The sequence below is a fragment of the Pseudonaja textilis genome, chromosome 6 (genome assembly GCF_049901715.1).
Source record: "Pseudonaja textilis isolate UNSWEBS1 chromosome 6, rPseTex1.2, whole genome shotgun sequence".
Classification (NCBI taxonomy): domain Eukaryota; kingdom Metazoa; phylum Chordata; class Lepidosauria; order Squamata; family Elapidae; genus Pseudonaja; species Pseudonaja textilis.
The window spans coordinates 21,157,258-21,183,716 of NC_141995.1; the positions used below are offsets into that span (position 1 = coordinate 21,157,258).

General features: G+C 36.7%; 1 protein-coding gene across 2 annotated transcripts in view; it reads left to right on the top strand.

Moving 5' to 3' along the window:
• The window catches only part of ANK2 (ankyrin 2), a 276,460-nt gene that overhangs the window by 40,121 nt on the left and 209,880 nt on the right, over nt 1–26,459 (top strand). The window contains exon 2 of one of the 2 annotated variants that reach the window (XM_087935982.1): nt 9,452–9,513. The exons of the other annotated variant lie outside the window; for it this stretch is intronic. Coding sequence (XP_087792108.1) covers nt 9,493–9,513 — 21 coding nt within the window. The 5' untranslated portion in view covers nt 9,452–9,492. The remainder of the gene's footprint in view (nt 1–9,451; nt 9,514–26,459) is intronic. 2 annotated transcript variants of the gene reach the window in all.

Genomic DNA, 26,459 nt, shown 5'->3' on the forward strand with positions numbered 1-26,459 from the left:
GAGAACTGCCTCATGCATACAGTATATACTTTTGGATAACTTAGGTCTAAATAATGAGGATATTTATTTTCTTCTGGTTCCGCTTTTATTTAAATATTAATTGAGAAAATAATGATTTTTTTCTATGCTTTCTTCTGTATTTTCTTTTCAGCTAAAAAATTAAATTTGGTAATCCTGATATTATTAGGGGCAAGTAAAATGTAGAAGCTGGCTGTTCTAGAAAATATAATTACTGTTTTCTTTGAAAATAGAAGTTACAGCAGTATTTCATTTGTTTATCTAGATCAGGAGTGTCAAACTCACGGCCCATGGGTGGATGTGTCATGTGCTGGCCCCGCCCCTGCCCGGTTTAGCAAAGGGGGAAAAAGTCCCTATACGCCACATGATGCCACGAATTTGACACCCCTGATCTAGATTCTAGGTCTAGGATATATTTGCTTGTTTATGAAATAAATGAAATGCAGGTTACTCATTAAAATAGATAGGACAAGTGAAATGTAACAATATGCCATTAAGTCACTGTCAACTCTTAACAATTACGTAATTAAACTTTTTCCAAGGATTTAGCCCCAGTGAAATCAGTTATCATGGAGTAAATTATATACAGAATATTTGATTTGTTGCAGATCCAAAAGAAATGGCACGAGCCAATACTACCTTGGCCTACAGACTACAAGGTGGCAGTTAGATATATTGTAGATAGAAATACAGTTAAATATACTATAGATAGAAGGATTTGCTCTGAATCATACTCTTTCTTTAATAAATTGCTAACCTGAGCTCATTTCCTTCTGAAGCATACATACAAAGAACAAATATGCTTTGATTCTTCTCTGTTAGGATGCACTTCACTAAATACACTTGTCTATCCCTCTCGTGCATTTTCTGTAAATAAATACGTTTCCCGCTATAATTATAAAATCTACTAATCATTATTCCATACAGAGTCTGTGTTTCAAAAATAAAATATTTTATTGATTTATTAAATATATCACTTTTGAAATGAAGGTCTCTATATGACGAATGTGAAAGAAGAAAACCAGTCACTTGTATTCCATCTACAAAAATAATATGATTGCTAGTTTTCATTTGCAGGGTATTCCACAAGTTAAAGCTTATCTAGTGCTTTATACAGCTTCTGGTTCCAGTTATAAAATATATATTTTATTCAAAAATTAAACAGATGCTGAACATTGCTACAGTGCTGTAGCAATAACTTTAAAAAAAGAAAAGTAACCATAAAGAAAAACAAATAGCAATGAAATTTTTTTTATGTAACTTGAGACTTTCAGGAATTTTCCATTGGATAAAATACTAAACAAATAAAAATATAAAACAAAAAATTGGGAGGGAGGAGTCAGGAAAAGTGACAATAGTTATTATTAAAGTCAAGCTAATAGCTGAAAGGAAAAACAAGGTTCTTATAACTAAAACCAAAACCAAAACTAAACTTTATACCAACTCCCCACTACAGTGTTTTCAGAAAATCAATGACCTAAAAAATAGAAAATGAAACTGTAGTTTTGTTTGATGTCACAACATTCTTTACATCCACAGACCTAGAACTACTGAATGAATCCATGTCAACAGTACTACACAACACACCTGATCTACTGAAATATACGAAGACTGAAATATCCAGAATCATGGATTTCATCAGCTTCTGCCTACTTAAATTTGTTCGATTGACAAATATATCAATAAATCCACCCATAGGATCATCACTTTCAGCATTCATAGCAGAGACTGTAACACAGTGTCTAGTAACTATCCACTCCAATGCATGCAACGAGAAGTAGGAATATTGTGTATAGCAGCATCTTCACTATAATAACAAAAGAGCAACTAGAGAAGTTACATAAAAAAACAAACATCTTCCAAAGAACAAAATTTATGATTCCTCCCCAAGATGGTTGCCGTACAGTAAGAAACTTTATTCTCTTGCCAATGATCTGCTGTTGCTGCTGCCAAAACTCTATGGCAGTGCTGCTCTGTGGATTTGAATGGGAGAATTTAGGAATGACAAGATTGGGCCCACTTGGGAAGGGGAGTCTTGAAGATTCCAGTTCCCAGTGGGAGGGTTGGAAAGTCACTGGGCAAATCCATCTTCTTTTCAGCAGTTTGTTTTCTAAGCAAGCCTGGATTTTTTAAAATTTATTGTTTCATGTTGCTTTTTGTCTTTAAAAATTGACCTGCTATACTTACCAAATCTGTTTTCAAAAACAGACGGGAGAGGGAGAGAGGGAGAGAGAGATATCTATCTAAGCAGCTAGTTGATGCCTGTTAACTAGCTGCTATATTATTTATTTATTAATAATATAGCTATTATATTTATTGGCTATTTTATTTATCTGAATACTTTAATTTTGTAAACCACGACAGTGCATACCTAACTCTCAATTGTAATTGAAATACATTTGAAATACAGCACATAAATACATTATATATAACGCAGTAGTCCTATGAACACTTTCCTGAAATATGATGTTCGCACATTAATCATCATGCATTGGATTAGGCTGTCATCTCATAAAACATTTCTATGGCCATTTTATAGTTATCAACAGAAAGGGAAGGGGGAAAGGGGTTTGAAAGAACAGTGCAGTAGCTTGGAAATCGAAAGTGCATTCCATACATAGCTTTTCAGAGATTGTAACTAGGTGACAAGTTTCTGCCCCACAAAAATCTAACTGGAGAACATGATTGAAGACTTTTGGCTATGGATGTGTCTCATTGGAGAATATGAATTATGATACATCCAGAGGGCTGGGGGTGACAGTGAATTATGCATCTCAGAGTCGGCTACATCCATGTAGTGCTGACATGTTAACTTCCAATAAATCCTGTTTAGTTTTGGAAGTTTGGCTTGAGACTCATGATTTAATTGGGGTAACTGCCAGAATCCTGACATAGGCAGCACTTTAAAATACCACTTTAGTTTAAAATGTACTATTGATGAAGTTAAATTTTGGTATTAGTTACACAGAGCTGCAATTATGAATTAGTGATATATAAATAAATTTAAATGTATATTAAATTATTTATATATTTCAAAGGCTACACTACAGCTCATTGTAGATCCAACTTATAGGTAACACTTAGACTTGTAAACTGCTTTATAGTGCTTTACAAGTACTAGTACATACTAGTTTTTGTACTTGCATCAGGAGATTAAATATTATATTTAAATATTATATTTTTCAACCTATTTTCCATCCTAATGCTTTCCATCCTAATAGTTTTAAAATGATTTGAAATATTTTATGACATATTGTTATTCTTCATTTTAGTGATACTTCAAAAAGAAAGAATCCATGTTCTTCATTTTCCTGCCCATGATATTCCAAGAAAGGTTGGAGATTAAATGATGATCAGGGAAGAGTAGAATTAGGCTCCTCAATCCATGACCTGATTAAACAGCTAAAGGGAAACAGAATTAACTGAATGAAGAGTGATAATATGAAATACTGGAAATGTCAGTATTCCCTGGGATTGAGAGGTAGGCTATGGAACATCTTATAGATGCTTCTATAATTGATGTATGGAGTTGTCACTAACCATGACAACCAGTTTAGGTAGCTATGAGTAACTAATGGTTTCAGGGCTGTTTGTTGCACCTGGGATGCTAGGTAGGATAATTTGCCTACTGTTTGAGTGAAACTGTGGAGGAAGATGGTTGTGTGAGCTTTCTAAATAAATTTGGTTGGACCTCTGGAATACATTGTCATTGGTCTCAACTGACAGAGAACTTCTTGCGTTTAAATATTATACTAATAGAAAAGAACCATATAACTGCTATTCCTTTAGTGAATTCCTATTGAGGTATTTTTACATTCAGAAGGATTTTCATATTTAGAACATTTAACTCTCCACAATTATTTCACCACTGATTCTTAACAATTAATTCTCATTCTCAACTTATTACATACCATATACATCTTTCATCAAACCAGGCTGATTTCAATTAAACCTAACTATGTGCTAGAAATAATTTCAGCTGTCTATAGTAGAAATTTCTGGCTATTAATGTTAGGGTTGCACATTTTTGCATGCACGTTTGTTTGAGGTTGTAGAGAGCTGAGTATTTACGGAAATCCTGCTTTGCATCATGATAATTAAAGAAGACAGCAGAGATTTGAAACAAGGAAATTCTACTTGATGGGCAAGGCCTGTAATGGCTTATAATATGTTTAATCAGACTGAATTGGCCTGCTTCGTATCCGTGGGTAAAATCTATGAACATTGTGGACATCTTATTTCAAAATGTATGTTAAAAAGAAGATGCAGTAATAAACAGTTCAATTCTGTAATGGAACCACTTTAGGACAACTTATACCTATACAATTCCTTGAGAACAGATCACATGTTAAAGCTAATGAAAATTCTAAAAAAAAAAAAAAGGTAGAGATAGCAAAAGTAAACCAAAACCAAAACCTTACGAGCAAGAAACCAAATACCCACAAGGACTCCTGAATGGAACTGAATGAAATGACAATTCAGAGGGCTCTGCAGGATCCAGAAATAATATTGATAAAAGCAGCATTGCACCATTGCAATTCTACCTATCAGTTCCCCTTTTGTATGTACATTCAATGTAAATATGCATGTACAAACAAGTCAAAACTTGCATTGCAATGTTGCAATGCTACTTTTGTCATTGCCTTCTTTTCCTTTATCTTCCCTGTGGATGAATGCCTCTGTCAGCAACACCAGCTCTAAGATGAGGTAGTTTATTCTTCTCTAAAAAGTTCAAAAATCATTACAAAAAACCTTTCATAAAGTTAACTATTCCTTTAAAATTCTCCTATGAAAATACATTTCTTAGCAGCAACTGAGTCATACAATTTTTTTATATCTTGATAAACAGAAAATGCTGAAGACACAACAATTAGTTGTAGGGTGAGTTTCATTGAATAGCTTTTTCTTTTGAACTTTTCTGAAACCAGAGCTGAAAAGATTTTGTTGCTGTTGTTTCCATTTGAGTGTTTTCAACTTTCATGACAAATATATAAATAGTCCTCAATGGTAAAGCATGGGTATCTCCAAAAACCCACAGTATTTAAATATGAGGTAGGTAATTCCATCAAACATGAGACATTTATTTATTATTTGTTTGTTTGTTTATTTATTTATTTAATATTGCTGCCTATTTGCCCATGGCGACTCGAGGCGGCTTACACAATGTAAAACCATATTTAAAACAAAAAATAAGAATAAAAAACAATAAAAACTAACAAAGAGAATCAAATAAATTAATAAAGTATAATAAAACAAAATCTGGAAAAAAAATTAAAAAAAAATCACCCCCAACTCCCACCCCCTGACCTGACGACAGCAGATCATTTGATGGTTCTGGGTTCCACAGGGCCGCTGGTAAAACCAGGTCTTCAGTGCCTTCCGGGAGAGTGCTTGAGTGGGGGCCATTCTAATCTCTGGAGGAATGATATTCCAGAGAGAGGGGGCCACTACGGAGAAGGCCCTTCTTTTGGGTCTCACTAGGTGTATCACCCTCAGGGATGGGACCCACAACATTCCCTGCCTCCCTGCTCCAATGGGTCGGGTAGATGTGACTAGCAGGAAACGTTCCCTCAGATAACCTGGTCCCAAGCCATGAAGGGCTTTAAAGGTGACTACCAGCACCTTGAATTGCACCCTGAAGCGAATTGGCAACCAATGCAGTGCCTGCAGGAGAGGTGACACTTGTGCACACTGGGGTCTGCAAAAAACCATGCAGGCCACTGCATTTTGCACCAACTGGAGCTTCCAGATGCTGTTTAAGGGCAGCTCCATATAGAGCGTGTTGCAATAATCAAGACAGGAAGTGAGTGAGTGTGAGTAGGGACCGCTAATCCAGGAAAGGGCATAACTGGTGCACAACCCGCCACGACCACCACCTACTCTTATTTATCAGCCATTGATACATATTTTATCTTCCAATATCTTATGAGTTTTGAATTAATACTTTAGAATTAGTGTTAGAAGACATTCCAGTGAAATATCATTCACTTGTTTTGTGTCAAATTATGACATACCTTTTATGACATACCTTTACCCAGGGCATGGCACAAAGGAAACACAGTCAAATAAGCAAGAAGAGCCACTTTAATACCTCCAACTTTGCCCCCAATGTCCAGGTTACCTGAGGCTGGAGAAAAAAAACTTTCCCAAGAACAGTCTTTAAGTGGAGGAAATTCAGTCTGAAAACAAAGTACATACAAACTGTAAATAAAAATCCACATAAACCATGCTGCAGCAATTAACTTGACAGGGCAGGATAAGAATTCTAGGGTTGAAAGGCCAACAAAACACACACAGTTGGGAAGACGTCAGGAACCCAGATAAGCCTTGACAATAACAGATAATTCATGATTTGCTTCCAACAACTTTGCTGTGCGTATCTTTCCTTTTTAAACACTGTGTTCCCAGCTGCAGCTAATGAAGGGAATCAGGGCCCTTTCCTTCCCCGTAAGCCACACAACTCACATTGCTCCCTTCTCTGTTCCTCCCTGCATGCCCTAGGATGAAGAGGGGGTGGTCCTGAGTCTTCCTCTGAATTCCCTCTGATTTGCTCTATCTTTTTGCTCTGCCCAGCCAGCCTTTGCCCTTCTCCACTTTCTTCCACAGCCAATGGAGCCACACTCCCACTCCCTGTCAGCTGCTCAGCCTCCCCCTCGGAATCAGATTCTGACAGGAGCATTACGCCTTTTGTCTTTGTATTGGATGTTCAAAATGGTATTGATAGTTAAAAAAATAGGTATCTGCTAGTGTCCAACTGCTGAAGGGGGGAAAAAAAGACTTGTTTTAAAATAAGTGCTATCCACATTCCATCTTTGCAGCTTTTCATAATGGATTACTGTATATAAATACAGAGTTAGTGCTTATCTGGAAGCCATGGTTCTGCTTGCCTAAAACATGTTAAATGTCAGAAACCTTTGACCATCTATGAGAGTTTAGGAATCTGGTATGATTGCTTAATTTTTTTTTCATAATATTTCAGTATTTTTACATGAGATCTCAGGCTGAGACCAAGATCTTGGGTTGCCCATACCCAGACTCTGAAGTGTTGCTGATCCCAAATAGGAAAGCATAAAACAAGCATTGAATCAAACACATTTTTAAAGATATAGGGCATTTTAAAACCAAGCCAATAGAAAGAAATTGAGCTTTACTTGGCAGCAATAGCTATTTTTAAAGGCTTGACCAAATACAATATTTTTTTTTTCAAAAGGAATAACGGGAGTTAGGTCATTCAAAGCCTGAATAAGAAAATCTTACAGGCAATACTGCTTTTGTGCAGTAGGTGTGAAATTTTGGTTATTTGCATAAGAGTTCTTTCAATTTAGGAACTATGCCAGTCACACTGAGAACACTTTTTATGTTCTTTTATTTTGCCTGTATTTGTTCTCCTGTATTGCCTTGGGGGCAATTACAGATTCTTTCCTTCTTCCTTCCATTCTGGTCAAGATATCTGAATGCAAGATATATCTTGTAATCCCCAGAGCTGTTGCAGGGATAAACATTTTCTGGGGAGGTGTGTGTTTGTGTTTTCGAGACAGTTTTGACTCCTGGCAACTGACTGGACAAATCCATGAAGTTTCTTGGTTACATTTTCAGAAGTAGTTTGCTATTATCATCCACTTAGGACTGAGAGGAAATAACTGCCTCAAAGTCATCCAGCTGGCTTTGTGCCTAAGACAGGACCACAACTCACTGTCATCTGGTTTCTAGGCTGCTGCGTTAACTACTACACTGGATTGGCTCTGGGGATGACAGGAAAGTATATATGAACGTAGTCCTAGCTATTGAAATCTCATCTATGTAACTACTGCCATTGATGATACATGCATTTGACATCATGCCTCGATTTGAAGTGGCTGTACACACAGACACAAGCAGTCAAGAATAGTTTTCAGGCAGAGCTGCTTTAAACTTTTTTGAAGAAAGATATTTATTTATTTTATTTTTATTTATTTATGTTTGTCAATTGCTTACAAGATACTAGGTATAAGTAAAAACATAGTTATGAATACATGGATACATATAAGAAAAATAAAAATAAAAGAAAAGAAACAATAGGACAGGGATGGTAGGCACGTTGGTGTGCTTATGCACGTCCCCTACAGACCTCTTAAGAAGATACTTCGTTGGTGTCTTGGCATGCTGTGAATCACTTTATTCAAACACTTTGCTCAACTGTATGGGAACATTGCAGGTGTGATGGTCTCCAATGTGTGGAGTGTCACAAGGTTCAGGTCCTTTTTCTCCCCTGCTCTGTATCTCCCAGTGGCTTCATATAAGGCCATTGTGAGAGATCATCCTGATGATTTGGGGTATGTTATCATCAGTGAGTGCTCAAGGGTAGATGATGCTCCTAGGTCACATTTTACTGATGGCAACACAGTTATTTGGGTAGCAGCTGCTTCTGCCTACCAGCATGAGAGATCACAGGGACTGTGGGGCCATGGGGAAGGTGCAGCAGCCTAATGCCAGGAGCACACGGTCTCAGGCGCTTGTTAGGGGAAGGAAGGGAGAGAGGGAGGGAGGGCCCCATCCAAGGCTGCAAGAAGTTCCCATCTCAGCTTCTCTCATCTCTCGTTCTTTCCCTCCCCTATGTCCCAGCTTGCCTGGATGTCTTCTCCCTCACCGCCCCTCTTGCAGCCTTTTGTAGGGATTTATTTTTCTTTTTTCGGTCTCTTTTATTTTCTTTTTGAATAAACCCTACTTGTCAACTTCTGACAAGCAAAGTCAATGGGGAAGTCAGATTCACTCACCAGCCATGTTACTAACTTAGCAACTGCAGTGATTTACTTACAACTGTGGCAAGAAAGGTCATAAAATGAGGCAAAATTCACTTGACAACTCTCACTTAGCTCAAGAATCTCAACATTAATTTTGGGAGAATCGGTTTGATGTCAGAATTATGACCAGTACCCTAACACAATTAAGAGTCTCAAGCTATTTGGCAATAAAAATCCAGTCTTTTATTAGGAGCACCATGTTAGCATTACCTAGGTGAAGCCAACTCTGACTTCATCCCCTTTGCGCCTTGCCTCTGACCCTGTTTCCCCCTCCCCCCAAAGTATGTCACCCATCACATTCCCCAATAAGGTAATTTCGTGGGTTGTGGAAGTTACTCCCTCCAGGCATTGCTGGAATCCGTTGAAGATGGCCTTGACTTGCTTGTCAATATTGCGTCATGTTATGACTGAAGAGTAATTACTTAATGTAGCTACGAGGCGCAATTTCCCATCCCACTGCCTATGGCAACTCAGAAGCAGGTCAGGGAAGCTTCACAAGTTAACATAGCGACTGAAATTTTCAGCTCAATTATGGTCCTAAGTCAAGAACTACCTGTAAAACATTTCTTCAAGGTTTGTAATATATATTCATTGAGATTGAAGCATACTCTAACAAAGTTCTAAAGGTCTAATATGTGTCTTTTCTGTTCTAGGTAAGTACTGAATGGAGATATGAAGAATTGGCATATTTCCAATGACCACCATGTTGCAAAAGGTACCCTGGTATTTTATTTCAACAGCCACTAAGTTTCATGAAGGAAACTTCAGCAAGCATGGCTGAAATTGCTGCAGATAACTGCTAATATTATTTTACATTCTGGATAAATAAATGCAATTTTCTAATTTGAATACCATATTTAAGCAATCATAACTGTTGCAGTTTCCTGAACTAGTTCTTGTATTAATTTCCTTAATGGACTAAATTTAATTGCATTCTTCAAACATTATAGAAAGTTTGAAGTTTATGAAAAGTCCTGTTTATGAAAGAAAAATACATTCTTGGCATCATACATTTCCAAATAAAAGGGGATGGTATTGATAGAAAGTTGAAAGCATAAATGAGGACCATAGAAAAATTGTTCCTCAGACTCCAGAAATAATGTATGGTTTACAAGGATATAGTTATAATGAAATAGAGATTGGATTCATTTAGTTGTAATAGTGTCTTTTATTATTTTCATTGTGTTTCAATGGCTTATAGCAGCTTTCTTCAACCTGGAAATGTCTGGGAGTCTCAATATTTTTCAAGAATGTCCAATAGGAGAAAGTTATAATATAATTTCTTTATTATGCATGTAAACCAATACTTCAGAGTGTTTTATAAAATTAGCAGATTTACCATCGTGCATGATTCCTTCAATATATTGCATCGCTATAACCTTGGAAGGACCAAAAGGTTTATTGGCTGTTTTCCAGATTGATAAATCTGTGTCAGCCAGAAAATGGCTTCAGAATGTAAGTGCTTGATGTAATATAACATGATTTGCAACTTTAAAAAATCTTGACTAAATTTTGTTTTCAGAATTTCTCATTCTAACAATTAAAAATTCAGTATATATAGAAGAAACATTTATTCAGCACTTTTTATTTTCTTATTCTGATAAGATAATAAAACAAGTACTTTGCAAACTATATATGAAAACTGGCATCCTGGTTGACACTCCAATAGAATATTGCATTTTTAGATGCATTAAAATTAGAACTAGGTTAGATTGTCAGTTCTGATATATTAAATTTCAGTCACAGGATGCTTTTAAGGAAAGAAGGAAAAGCAATTTAAGGGACATTGTGAGCAACTGTAATGACACAGGCGTCTACCTAAGAGGCATAAAGATTCCAAAAAATGGTTTCTGCCTCTTCTGCTACTGTAAGCCAGGAAACAAAGAAGATTTAGGATGTAACCTGTAGGCTACACCTGCACAAAAGTATAATCTAACCCAGATTATTAATGAGCCTTGGTGGCAAAGTGGTTAGAGTGCAGTACTGCAGGCTATTTCTGCTGACTGCCAGTTGTCTGCAATTTGGCAGTTCAACTCTCATCAGGGTCAAGCCTTCCATCCTTCCAAGGTGGGTAAAATGAGAACCCAAATTGTTGGGGGCTATATGATGATTCTGTAAACCGCTTAGAGGGCTGTAAAGCACTGTAAAGCGGTATATAAAAGTGCTGTTGCTATTGCTGTTAATAATACTGGTACTAAGAATGAACTTTATTTGGCCATCCAACTTGTTCTGTGCTTCTAAACTGTTTTCTTTTGGTAAAGTAACTAACAGACCAGAGTATATCCACAGTGCCCAGGCAGGTTGTGGGCAGGGCTATCTAATTTCTAGCACATTGAATCCAATCAATGTTTTTCTTCTAATCCCAATCATCAGAATTTTGATTAAGATTGGATGCTGACAACTTCGCATAGCCATCTGGGGCAGCTAGAATTAAGCTGCCCACTAATAACCTTGATAGCCTGCCTCCTATTCAAGGTGGCCATAGCATTTCCTATGATCTCAAAGCTTATTACATAACAACTGCTATTCTTCTTTGATAAAGATTTCTTTAGGTTCTTAGAAATCTTGATGTACATAGAACATTAGTTGAGTTAAAATATCTAAAAATGATAACGTGACATTACTAAGATATTTTAAAGATATTCTAACTTATGTCTTAAAATCTTTAAAGATTTTAAAGATTTTTTTTAGTTTTTATATGCAATATATTTTAGGATTTTATATATGGAATTTATGTAAAAATAGAATTCATGACTTGGGAATTGAACAAGGGATAGCTTAAATGATTAAAAATGAAATTATATTTATTTGTTTCAAACAATTTTATCTAATGCTCTGACATACTGCTAACTCTATGGAACCTAAAAAGCCTTCTTTTTGAAATGCATCATTCTGAAGTATCATATCTCACCATTTTGCAATGGTAATTAGTTTCTCATTTTCATTGCCGTGCTTCAGTTGAGATTATTAGATTTAAAAGCCTGCTCACAGGATGCTATTGCAGAAATGGATGTTATTCAATATTGTTGAAACAAGATAGACAGATTATGTGCAAGCATCTGGGGTTAGAGTAAATTTCTAAATGAAGAATTGAGAGTGAACCACTTCAGATTTTGTATGAAATTATAGTACCGGAATGGACAATTAATTCCATAGAGAAAGCCAATTTTGAATATTTTTAAAAAACCAGACATGAATATAATGGTGAATATAAATTAGCTTTCACCTAATCTATATTTATCAATATGTCTTTATTACACTTTGTGTAAAATTTGTGTTATGTTAGATATAAATCCGTCCTTGAGGAAATCAAACAGGAACAAAACGCGAAGATATATTCATGGATAACTTTGGTACCATGGGAGTCAATAATCTGTGCACAAGAAGAATTATAATATTCCTCCTATAAATAAAGCAAGGTTTTTATAATATATAAAAATACAAAACCACATTGGGGAGAGATGGCTTAGATCAAATGAAAAGAAACACATAAACACTAGACTTCAACCAAGTTACTGATACTTCTCCAGTGTCTCTCTTCGTATTATTACATGATTACAAGAATTTTGATTCAATTGTGAAATGGATCACAAAAGACTTAAATTCTATAAATCTATACATCACAACAGAGGACCATCAACACTGCTAAAATCCATTGAGTGTTCAGTGTGGCCTTTACTTACAGCAATAAATACTTCTGATACTTTAGTTTTCTGCCTCATCATTATTCTGTGTTTAATCAGATTTGATATTTAGATATTACTCCATTTCCCTGCAGTTTGTCTGTTATGAAATAGATTAATCCGAAAAACTGTTTCTACTTCCCATTCTACAATATGTGATTAGCAAAAAAAAATTTCTACATATAAATGATGACAACAAGATAACTTTGGATATATCTTGTAGCATTCATACCTATCAATATCTTACGCCAGAAATTGTTATTGTCATCAGCTAAAAATAGAACTGCCCTAGGAGTAGCTATTTGTAATGAAGTCCTGACTCATTTGATTGCAGGCCTGGCTGCAAGGACAGGTCACAAATGGGTCCTGAGGACTTGTTACATGTCATCAAAAGCAAATTATCATGTTAAAATAAATTACAATATATATTACATGTTATTTTGTTTAGATGATTTAGTTTTCAAAACTGTAAGGTGATGATGACAACCTATGGGAGAGACTCCCGTGAATATTAGTTTGTGGTAGATGATGCATGATGATTGCTCCTTGTTGACATGAATTATTCAGAAGTTTTATGCTATTATGTCAACAGCTACTTTATTCACCTGGCTGCAGGTTGATAAATTACCTTGCATATAGCAGCTGAGTTCTCAGGCAGATCGCAATTTGGCTGCTTTTGGCAAATTTAGAGCTTTCAGAGAGTTATTACTGTTCTGCATAATGTAACGAGTCAAGAAGATCAGGTTTGTTTCCACTTTTTACTGAACAAAGATATTCATGTCTAGAACAGTTCATTTAATCTAGATGACCTTCCCAATGTTGTCCAAACTGAACATTTTATAATTAGGGTTACTAGACTTGTGCTGTACAACTGTCCCTGATATGATAGCAAAAAGAATTCCTGAGTCAGAAAACACTTTGTGTTATTTAAATAAGAGTTTTGAATCTGTGTCACAAACAACCCTAGGATTTCACAAGAACTAAAAACAAAATGCATCAGGGGCTTCCATGGTAAAAAAGCACATGTTGGAATGTTCACTTGGAGAATGGAGGAGCATGAGCAACCTGGTTTCCCAGGAGACAATGAAATGGTTTTTAAGAGTTTGCATAGTCCCAAGCTGGATGAAAGGAGGAGCAAGAGTTCAGGATAGTCATACCCTAACTAGATCAGGCCTGTCAAGCTGGCAGCTTGTGGACTGGATGCATCACATGCAGGCCATGCCCACCCTGGCTCCGCAAAGGCAAAAAAAATCATGATAAGTCATGATACGTCACGTGATGCAATTGTGTTTGACACCCATGTCCTAGAGCAGGCATGTCAAACTCAAGGCCTGGTGGCTGGATCCAGCCTATGGGGTACTTAGATCTGGCCCACAGAACGACCCTGGAAATAGCAAAGGATCGGCCTCTGTTGCTCTGCCAGCAAAAATAGACCTTGGGAGGGCTGCTCCTTTTCACTGGCAGAGAGTTGCAGGAGGCCATTGCAGCTGAAAACGGAGCTTGGGAACCTGTTTTTGCTGGTAGAGGGTTGCAGTGTGCCGTTGCAGCTGAAAATAGAATTTGGGAACCCGTTTTCGATGGCAGAGCACCACAGGCATTCCTGACCCAAATGACATTGAGCTGGTCATGCCCATCCTCACCATGCCTACCCTGGCTCCCTGAGGTCAAATACAACCTTGATGTGGCCTCAGTGAAATTTAGTTTGACAGCCTTGCCCTGGAGTCTCTGAAGATTATAGCCCAAATCACTTATTAGGATTATTTACAAATTGGTACTGAAAACAATGCACAGGAAGCACAAAGGTGCATGATAAAAATGGATGGAAAACTTCAAAGAAGCAATTACAGTGGATCGATGAAAGGCTTATAGGACAAAAGTCAATAAAATTTACTCCAAGCTACAATTTGAAGGAGGATGTGGCAATGCTACAATGCTATAAACAAATGATTGCCAAAAACAAAACAAAACATAGAACAATTGTAGAAAATGCCACAATAATCAAAAGGAACATTTTCTCACATGTGGTGGTTATGTAAAAACCACAAAAGTACAGGAAAGAAATATATCAAAATATTTATAAAATGCTAAAAAGAAAATTTGAATTGAAACAATATATATATTTATTTGGTATAATTCCAAAAGCATCAATGAAAGATATAACAAATTTACTAAGATACTGTAGATGTTGACAGTTGCAATATAAACTTGGCACAACACTGGAAAAGAGAAACCTTGTTGATGATATTTAGCTTAAACCAAAATGGAATATGCTGCTATGGCAAAATTGTATAATAGAGGTTTAACCAAATTCAAGCCAGAATGGGTCCTTTATATACAACATATCTCACAGCAAGACATGTTTATATAATTAGAATATGGTTTCTAGGACTTAAACAGAAATATGGTTTCTTGGAATAAGATTTCCAAGTCTTACGAACAGAAACTGCCAAGAATCTTTAAGTTAATTAATACTTCAGTGAAAAGTATTGATGTCCAAATAGCAGTCAGCAGCTGGGGCATAAATGAAAGGGAAGGAGAAAAATGTATTATAGAAAGGTTTTTCATAATCCAGATTCAGTAGCTATTCCAAAAGAGTTCCCAGTACCAGCTTTGTCCAGAATGCTCTTGCACAGAAACTCATGGTCATATGATTTATAAGATACAAGTTGCACGGAATGCTGAATGAACACGCATGGTTTTCCCACTGGATCTTATTTTCTGCAAGGCCAGTAATAATTGGGACAAAGAAGGAATACTTTCATTTCACCGCTGAGTAAAATTACAGTTTTAATTTAGCCAACAAGGACCCAAACAGCATGATTATCTTTGCTATGACTGTTGAAGCAAACCTATCTAAGAATTATAAATATTTATTTATTTTTAGTGGTTAAGATCAACAATTTTAGTTTAGATTAAGCACAGGTAATTTAACATGTAAGCTGTATTGTGGGAAATTTAAAAGCCACTGAAAGGCAACATTTATTGCCATACTGGTAAACATCATTTATTATTGATAATAAGTTATCAATAATAATACAGAACAGAATTATATTTGGACATGAAGACAGTGATTTTTTTTTTTTTGCTTTACTGAAGAAATAATAGTTCTTATTCAAATCTGATGCTCCTAGCAGTATTTTCTCTCTCTTTCTCTCTCTCTTTATAAAAAGAGCTATTTCTTAGGGACTGATTCTGATTTATAAGCATTTCATTTATAAACTCTGATTTTTAAGCAGAGCTATATCCTTCAAAAGTCATCTATATCTATATTTTACATCAGTCTGAATATATTACTAATGCAGATCATTAGCTTAGTTTCCATTATTTCAACAGCATAACATTCAGTCCATTACTTGTAAACGATAGAGGATACTACAAGGTTAGAATGATCTCACTGGCTTTGTTTTGGAAAAAAATGGTGTAACTCAACAAACTGCCTTTGAACATTTATCCAGAATGCCAATTAAACAAAATTTATTAACTTTTCCATGACTAGCACACTATTCATCAATTTATCTTCATGCAACAAAGTGTCTGGATTTTCTTCAGAAAATTACCTATTGGTGGCATCATTAATCAGTCAACACATTTTACCCTTGACCGTGTAAAGAATGGTGTTTAAAAGCACCAAGACCAAATATTTTATCCTTCAGCTTTCAAAGGATGTAATGTATTTTTCTCGCATCTCCCACTTTCTCTCACCTCTTCATTTCTGTACTTTAGTGAAGTATGCTGTTTTCCACCTCATTTTGAGATAGTTATGAAACATACAGCTGAGCTCCAAAGCCTGCACAGTCATTCATCCATTTGCACTTCCAGTCTAATCAATTAGCAGATTGCTGACGGTAAAGACTTTGACATGTATATGACTGTGTGGTCATTTTGGCAACACCATGCAAGTGATTTACTATTGCCTGCTTCTGTGATTTTGATTTTTGTTATTTCCCAGACTATCCTTCAATCCTGTTTATACCAAACAAATAGGGATGGAAAATAGGTAGAATGAAAAGCAAACTGCTAGGTTAGTTTCCTTTATATAACAAGGCAAAGTTTTTTTATAGTGCCAAAAACATAGGCACAAGTAAACTGGACTAAATTATGGGAGAGACTGTAGACAAATGACAAAAGCAATAATTGTTATAATTGCCAGGTCTGCAGGAAAATAAATTATTAGTTGGTATAATCCAACCTCCTTCAACATGGGCTCCTCCAGGTTTGTAACAGCCAACTTGTAAGAATTCCTTCATCACCCAAAATCATTGCTGAGAATTCTGAGAGTTGAAGCCTACAGATTTTGAGAATTGCCAAGATTGGGAAATACTGTCATAAACAGTAAACATCCTAACATTTTCTGCCCCCGCAGAAGTGGGTGATACATAGAATATGAATGCCAGAAAGTACATGTAATGAGAAACTATTTTGAATATTTGTTTGTCACGATCATTTACATAGCGACATGAGCAATCTGTCTGGAAAAACTCCAAGATGATTCTAATTATCATAATTGTTTTTGCATACCTTAAATATTATTTACTGAGAAGGTTTGATTGACTTTTTCAGCAATGTAGAACTATATGTATGTGGGGACAGACTGTTGAAACATGTTTGATTCCATTTAAAAGCAATACTGAAGAAAGTATACACGATTTCACAATACATACAGCAACAAAGAAAGATTTGAGCAATGATGGTTCAGTGGTTAGAATAGAATAGAATAGAATAGAATAGAATAGAATAGAATAGAATAGAATAGAGTACCTTTATTGGCCAAGTGTGATTGGACACACACGGAATTTGTCTTGGTGTAAATACTCTCAGTATACATAAAAGAAAAGATACATTTATCAGAAGTCAAGAATCATAAGGTACAACTCTTAATGATCATCATAGGGTACAATAAGCAATCAATCATACTAGGAAACAATCAATATAAATTGTAAGTAGACAAGCAGCAAAGTTACAGTCATACAGTCACAAGTGGAGGAGGGAATGGGTGATAAGGAGTGATGACAGGATTTAACAGTAATAGTAGTGCAGACTTTGTAATAGTTGAATAGGGTTGAGGGAATTATTTGTTTAGCAGAGTGATGGCTTTCAGGAAAAAACTGTTCTTGTGTCTAGTTGTTCTGGTGTGCAGTGCTCTATAGCGTCGTTTTGAGGGAAGGAGTTGAAACAGTTTGTGTCTGGGATGTGAGGGGTCTGTAAATATTTTCACAGCCCTCTTTTTGACTCGTGCAGTATACAGGTTCTCAATTGAAGGCAGGTTGGTAGTAATTGTTTTTTCTGCAGTCTTAATTACTCTTTGAAGTCTGTGTCTGTCCTGTTGGGTTGCAGAACTAAACCAGACAGTTATAGAGCTGCAGATGACAGACTCAATGATTCCTCTGTAGAACTGGATCAGCAGTTCCTTGGGCAGTTTGAGCTTTGTGAGTTGGCACAGAAAGAACATTCTTTGTTGTGCTTTTTTGATGACATTTTTGATGTTAGGTGTCCATTTTAAGTCATGTAATATAGTAGAACCTAGAAATTTGAAGGTCTCTACTGTTGATACGGTGTTGTCTAGTATTGTAAGAGGTGGTAGTATGGGAGGGTTTCTTCTAAAGTCTACCACCATTTCTACGGTTTTGAGTGTGTTCAGTTCCAGATTGTTCTGGTTACACCACGAGGCAAGTTGTATAACCTCCTGTCTGTATGCAGATTCACCGTTGTCTCGAATGAGACCAATCACTGTTGTGTCATGAGCAAACTTCAGTATTTTAACAGATGGATCGTTTGAGATGCAGTCATTGGTATATAAGGGAGAAGAGAAGCGGAGAAAGCACACAGCCTTGGGGGAGGGGGGGCTGTGCTTATTGTACAGGTATTGGATGTGATTCTGCCTAGCTTCACCTGCTGCTTCCTGTCTGTTAGGAAGCTTATGATTCACTTACAAGTGTGTTCAGGGTTTAATCTACTTAGAAAAGTGTCTGGAATGATGGTATTGAATGCAGTACTGCAGGCTACTTCTGCTGACTGCTGGCTGCTAGCAGTTCAGAAGTTTGATTCTGATTAGCTCGAGATTGATTCAGCCTTTTATCCTTCCAACATCAGTAAAATGAGGATCCAGATTGTTGGGGGCAATATGCTGAAAAGCACTTAGAGAGTAAAGCTGTAAAGCACTGTGAAATGGTATTGTATAACTCTAAGCTATTGCTATATTGTGTCAGGATTACTAACCAAATTAACTACTCCAAAACAAATAATTGTAAATTGGCATTTCCTTTTCAGAATTGTTCTATTACAGTTATTTGAGATTATGCAATCAGGAATCATTAAAACAGAAAGTTTATCACACACAAGGTATGTTTATACAGATAGTCCTCAACTTATTAAGTTGAGCTGTTAAGCAAATTTTGCACCATTTTATCACCTTTTTTGCCAAAGTTGTTAAGTGAGTCACTGCAGTTGTTAAGTTAGTGACATAGTTGTTAATTGAATCTGTCTTCTTCATTGATTTTGCTTGTCAGAAAATTTCAAAAAATGATCACATGAACCATCATAAATATGAGTCAGTTACCAAATATCTAAATTCTGATCACATGACTATAGAGATGCTGCAATAGTCTTAAGTGTGAAAGATGGTCATAAGTCATTTTTCAATGCCTTTGTAACTTTGAACAGTCACTAAGTGAACTGTTGTAAGTCAAGGACTATCTATGTAGGTGCTGTTTTCATAATCTTAAAATATTGCTCTTATTTGTCTGTTACCACATTCAGCTACGAAATATTAAAAAGAAAACAAAATCCACAACTGATAGGAAAACTTGAATCTTAATAAAATAAACAGACTCTTTTTATTCATTCTCCCTCTACCCACTCATCCACCCACAATGTCATGCATTTTTGTCTAGGATCCTGAGAATTAATAACATCCTTATAATTAAAATGAACATTAAGCATTAAAAGCATTTGTTTTCAGGGAACAAGATCGGAGAACTGATGAATTTGTCTTTGTTTGAGGTTTCCTTGACCCAGTTAAATTTGTGAAAAACAATGAAATATTTCAAATGGGTGGATTCCTTTTTCCTCCCACCTTCAGGCTGTCCCACTTCTGCCTGACATTAACTCACTAGCTACTGCGAAGACAAAATATCCATTTGTTCAGGGAGAAATAGCCATTACGTCAGAGTTAATGGCGAGGAAACTGAGTCAGCCTCAGGTACATCAACTGACTGGAAAAAGCCCTTCAAGAAAGAGAACATGTTCCTCACAACTGCTGCATTGAAGAAAAAAATGGTTTTGTAGAAAGGTGGATCTATGAGTAGTGTTTAGGAGGGCTGATTTATCAGCAGCTTATCTAGTACTCAGGAGACGAGTACTTTTCAGAAGCAAACAACAGCCAATGACTAGGTATCAATACCCCAGTCAACATCTAAAAAGCCACATACATCATATAAATACCACACAGAGAACAGCCCAAAGCAGACACTATGCTAGAGAGAAGTTTCCTGAAGATGGGCTGCACTATGAGTACAAAAGCTCGGAAGACAAAACTAATGGTCCCGGTGACTGACCCAGATTGGATCCTGCAACATTATCTTGGGAGGCATATATTCGCCTTCATTTGTAAGTTTCTAAACTGCCTAGCAAAGGATATTACTACCTGTAGACGGAATCCTTGGCCTTTCACATCTATGTGCAAGAAATATTTCCATGCATGATTGTATGAATTCATTCCACGTAGGCTTGAGAGCATGCCTACATAAATGGTGTAAAGGGTAACACCAAATTTTTCTATTTGGAATTAAAAAAGACCTGTGAAATCATCTATGAGTATCTTTACTATGAAAAAGAAAATGTCATATATATGTGATGATGATGTTATCCATTCAGTTATATCTGACTCTTGGCAATTCTATGGGCCAGGTTTCTCTCATGTCTTTCAATGTTGCACTGCTTCGTTGAGTTGTTCTGTGCTCTGGCTGGTGTTAGCTTTGATGATGCCTAAACAAATATAAATATTTAAGTGTATACACACTTAAATATGTATACTTTATATACTTACCCCATAATATTAGCAGACAAGGTTCACTACAAGATTAACAGAATTCTAATAATGTCAGTAGAGGAATACGGCTTACAATTGTTCACTCAACAATGGTTTGAATTAATAATGACTTGGAGAAGATGCTATATCCTGAAAAGCAATTCTGACCATCAGAAAATGTCATGCCCCCCCATATCACATGATAGTCATTTGGGTGCTTAGCAACCTATTGGTACTCATGACCAGTTGCCAAGCGCCCCGTGATCATGTGATTGCCATTTGCAATCTTCTCTGCTACATCCCTAGAAGCTAGTGGGGAAAGTTGCAGGCTGCTTCTGTCTGCCAGGAGTCCTCCCTCTTGTCTCTGGGAGCTGATTGAAAGACTTCCCTGCCAAAGGATTTCAACTTCATGCAAGCAGGCACAGATCGGATCCTTCAGCGGAGAGTTCTTTCAGCCAGTCCCAGAGTTGAAAAGCAGCCAAAATCCAAGCAAGATTTTCAGCCCTTCACTGGAGAGGCAGTGTTGTCAGATAAAAAGCAGAGGATGCTGCAGAGCGTAGGTAAGGCCCAGGGCAGCCCAGCGAATGTGCACGCCAATGTTCTTCCACTAAATGGCTGAAAATCCTACTTGGATTTATTTATAGGTAAACCTTGATTTATCACAATTGAGACTGAAATCTCTGTTGTCCAACAAAGCAGTAGGCGAAACATCATATGGCTGCTTTGCTCAACAACAACAATCTTGACAGCCCCAGTTGTAGTTGTTAAGTGATCTCGTGGTCATTAAATGGACAAGAGTACAATTGAGAGTGCCAAGATTGCAATAATTGAGTGACTCCCAACTGTTACCTTCATCTTATTATGTCTTTACTATTGCCTTTTTGACAAATCATATGCAATGATACAAATGATATAAATTAGAATATGCTTTACATAAAATGATCTGCTAAAAATGAATAATAGAACTAATCAATACAGAGTTCTTACTTGAGGATCAGATGACTAGACTCAAATTATATTTGTTCACATTACATGAAAATGTACCGTGTTCCACATATATTAAGGCCGGGTCTTATTTTGTTTTGAGCCCCGAAAAAATGGCTAGGCTGTCTTTTGGGGGGTGACTTAATCTCCCCCCCTTGCATCTTCGGGTGGGCGGGCAGCGATGGTTTGGATGTTGACCTCGGCATTGGTGGGGCACTTCATATTGGGGTCAACGCAGGCAGCACCATATCCGGGTGTGCAACAAAAGTACTTCCTAACGGCAAGCCCCCCACCATTCCCCCCCCCCCCATTTCGCATGTTTTAATATAGGCCTTAATTTGGGGGGAGGGGCTTAATTTCATGCCTATAAAACATGCTGGGACTTCCTATTGGGGGAGGCCGTATTGTTGGAGAAACAGGGTAGGTCCTTTGAGAAGTCCATAAGGCTGATAAGAGTGGAAGGAAACCCAAGTAAAGGATAACCAGCAATAAGGTGGATGTATTTAATTTAGCAGCAATGACTGCACCCTTGGAAGACTTGGGGGACCAGGTTGGAAACAGATAATTTTAGAGAAGATCCATCTGTGTGGTTGCTACCAACTCGATACACACAATCAACCAGTTTTCCGATAGATTCAAGGATCTATTAGCCATTATATGTTTGGCTTCATTATGAAATGCTAACCTTATGCAGATGACTGTGGAGGTTGCCCTGAAGAAAATATGTGGCAACAGTTAAGAAAACATGGGCTTAGTTCAGAAAAACAGAACAGTGTAAGAAAAAGATTGCCCCAACTGAATTCTCATTGGTTTAAGGAAGGAATGAGAAATACTATCAGACTTTCAAGATTCTTATATTGTTATATCAGTAGAGTTCTAATATTTCTTATTGCATCTATTTCCTCAATTTGCCTAACTTGAAGGGGCTGATACAGGGGTGGGATTCAAATTTCTTAACAACCGGTTCTGTGGGTGTGGCCTAATTTGTGGGCATGGTTTGGTGGTCATGTGACTAGATGGGCATGGTTTGATGATTGGGCATGGTTTGGTGGTCATGTGACTGGGTCGGCATGGCTTATATGTAAATATTATGAACATTTATGTAAATACTGATTTTTTTTTTATAAAAAAGAACAACTTTTACCCAAAAGCAGGCAAAACAGGCAGGCAGATTGAATTGCTCACAGAATCACAGATTAACTTAGAGATCTATCTATCTGCAATCAGCTATCTAAGTCTGTCACATAAAATTTGCTAGCAAGCAAACTCACAAAATTAACTCATAACACACCATGTATGTAAATATTGATTTTTTAATATAAAAAAGCAACTTTTACCCAAAAGCAGGCAGATTGACTTGCTCACCGAATCACAGATTAACTTAGAGATCTCTCTATCTGCAATTGGCTAACTGAGTCTGCACTGAAAAGCTTCAGTCCTAAGGAAAGTTTGGCTCTGCTTTTAGATTAGCTAGAAAGCAAGAATCTAAATCTCCTGGCAGAGCAGAACAGCTAATGGTTGGAGAGAAAAAAAAAGAAAAATAGCAACTTACAAACCAGGCAAGTTGGATGACTCGCATGCCAGGTAAGGAGTGAGTGGGGAGGGAGAGGCAGGGCCAGCCAGTGGAGTGATTTGCCGGTTCTCTGAACTGGGGACAATCGTGTGTGCAGTGCTTGCAAGAAATCATCAGCTGTGCTGCCTGGACAGCTGACAAGCACTGCACTCCATGCGCAGCATTTGAAAATCCTCTTGTTTCCTACTTTTCAACCTCAGCTGTGCTGCGCAGAGCAGCCGAGGAGGGAAAAGCAGGAATAAAGGGCAGCCTAGAGCCCAGGCAGGCGGGTGGGCCAAACACCAAACTAGTTTGGTGTCAGCTGCTATTCACAGCTACAGGTTCTATAGAACCGGGCCGAACCAGTAACATCCCACCCTGGGCTGATACCTTATTAATATATTAATCAAATGAAAACAAAGTTCTTTTCTGCTTACAGGATGAACGTTAAACATAGCAAGCTCTTCACATAGATTCTAGTTTCTTCCGATATAAAGATGTATTCTTAATAAAAGAAAATCTGAAGCAAAGAACTGTTGCAAATAGAGTTTTAAATTTTGTACTTTGACCATCTAATACAAAATGCAATAATGAGATTAATTACCCCCTATTTTCATTTTCTTCATTAAATAATTATTGGAGCATGTATGGAGACGCATAGCTATAGAATGCCCAAAATTCTTTTCGTATTTGTAAAATGACAACACTATTTTTTTTAACTACAGAATTCTAAGTTCAGAAAATAATTTTGAATCTTACCAATAGACTGTCAGGGCATGCGTAATAGTCAGCCTTTTTGCTGTTCCATACAAGTTCCCAGAGGCTTAAAGCAATGTAAAAGCTTTTGAATTTGGAAGATATATACACCAAAATCAATCTTATACAGTTAGTGCAGAGGTCATACTTAATGGCCCTGGAGGACAAGAGGAAGAGCCACTACCAAGGCAACAAACAGAGAAATGAGTCTTGAGCCCATTCCAAGAAACCATTGTAAATGTCTCAAACTAGCTCCTTACGTGTAGAGAAAGCAAAGGAGTGTCTACAGATTCAGCCTTGCAAGATTTTGTCACTATTGCTGTTCCTATAAAACTAGTTTTAGACATAGGTATCATTGGTTTATTGCTCTGATCTACCTTATAGGACTGACAGCATAGTACTGCATCTTCTGTGTGATGATGCATTTAATGTTAATTTAATATTTATCACGTTGTACTTCAGTCCCTAAAGTATGAATACTTTTCCAGCCTTCATAAAATGAAATTGTATTTTTGGCCAACCATGAATAAGAGAGTCAATAATTAGCCTTAATAAATTATATATTTCTATCTTAAAAATTGATATCTTTCAAAAGATGTAGCAGTTTTCAAATAGATAGAATGTAGATATTTTTTTTAAAAAGTACTATAAATTAAAAGGCAAAGCAATAGCGCCCTCTTATGGAGAATAAATAACTTACATTATTTTTCATACAAAAGTCTACAGTCTAAAGTCTCATTCTCAGCCTATAGCTATTTATCCATAGGTGTTTTAATATTAAATATATATTTATATATTGGAACCAATATTATAGTTTCTGGGAATCAAGTAAGGAATTAATTTTTAAAAAATTGAAACACCATATGAAATTGAAAGTCTAATCAGACAAATTCTTTTCAATAAAGCTTTAGGATATTTAACACACAGTGGAGACAGGTTCAGAGTAAAAAACTTAGGTAGGAAGCAGAGCTGGTATTCATCAGGTTCTGACCAGTTCTGGAGAACTGGTAGCAGAAATTTTGAGTCATTCAGAGAACCAGTAAATACCACCTCTGACTGCCCCTGCCCCCATCTATTCTATGCCTTCCAAGTCCCAGCTGATCGGCTGGGTCTTCTTTTGTTGTCCTGCACAGGAGAACGGAGCTGGAAAGCAGGTTAGTGGACAGAGGAGGGAGTAACCTTCCCCTGCCATGCCCTCCAAGCCACACCACGCCTACCAAGTCACACCCACAGAACCGGTGATAAAACATTTTGAATCCCATGACTGGTAGGAAGCATGAATTTATACGTTCATTATAGCAGCTTATGTAGTCCACATGAAAAGCAGGTTAATGAATATTAGAAATTATGCAAATTATGCTTCCTTTAAACTATAATGGCACATGGCTGTAAGGTTAATTGGAACAAATGACTTTGCTCAGAACTGACAAGTGCAAGGGCACATTAAGAGGTGGAGAAGGGGGATAAAATATTAGTGGCATCACAGTCTCTGGCCCCTGCACAAAAAAACCCTTGCCAATTAAAATTTACAATTTTAAGTACAACTAGCTCAACATAAAATCACACCTCATCTACTCAGATTTTGGTCATCACAAAACTGAAGGTGCATGTGTCCCATCATCCTTCAAGCAGCACTCACATTTTTATATAACAAAATTTGGGATTGCCACTACAACATTCTGTGAAATACAAAAGCCACAAATAGAGAGATCCAGCTGCACTGGAAAATTACAATCTCTGTGATATTTGTAAACCCTTTGTTTTTGGGTTGGTAATTTAGTGTTTCTTATCTTTGCCAGTTTGTTTTTTGAGAGGTTTAATAAAAACCCATTAAAAAAAAACAAGTTGTCTTTTTTAAATAAACAAAAATGCACCTGCCTTATATTGTGAACACCTCGTTGTGTTTTCAGCATTAGCCTTCAATGTGGAGGCAGGAGCTATTTTATTAGAACCACAGATATGGTTAAAGTAAGGGCTTTTCTCCTTGATTCTACTGGGTAAGTTTCACTCAAGTTGGAAACTTGAGATGCAGCAATACAATTGTGGTCTCATCACACTAGCCTTGTAGTTCCTAGATTTCGTAGTTGTAATTTCCTCACAGCTAAAGAAGCTGCATGGCCACAGATAATGAGCATTGATTTATGGAAAGACAATGCCAGGACCCCTTTTTGCTTTGAGAAGGGAACCTATGTAAGTCTTTGCCAGGCTAAATATATGTATAAACTTGATATTACAAAATATCACGACTTTCACGCTAGCACATTCCAGTAGTTTGCCTTCATCCTTACTAGAAGCATGATACTGTTTTCTTCCCTTGGTGAGAAGGTTCTAGCCAGGTTGTTTAGGAACATCGGTCGGTCAAATTCTATTACCAATTTTATACTGATACTCTTCTCTTTTATATAGCTCCAATTCTAGATTTCTTGGTAAATATATTTAAATATTATATTTAAAATCCCCTGCAAATTCTAACGATGACATTATCTTTAATGGCAATTTTTAATGGCAAATTCCATTTTAAAAATCTGTACTACTAGAAACAAATAATGAACCCTAGCAATTGTATCCAGTGTTTATTTTATTGCTTTTGTCCATGAAAGCTGTTATTGTTATAAAACAGAACAGATAGTTCTGATTAACCATGATGATGATGATATCTG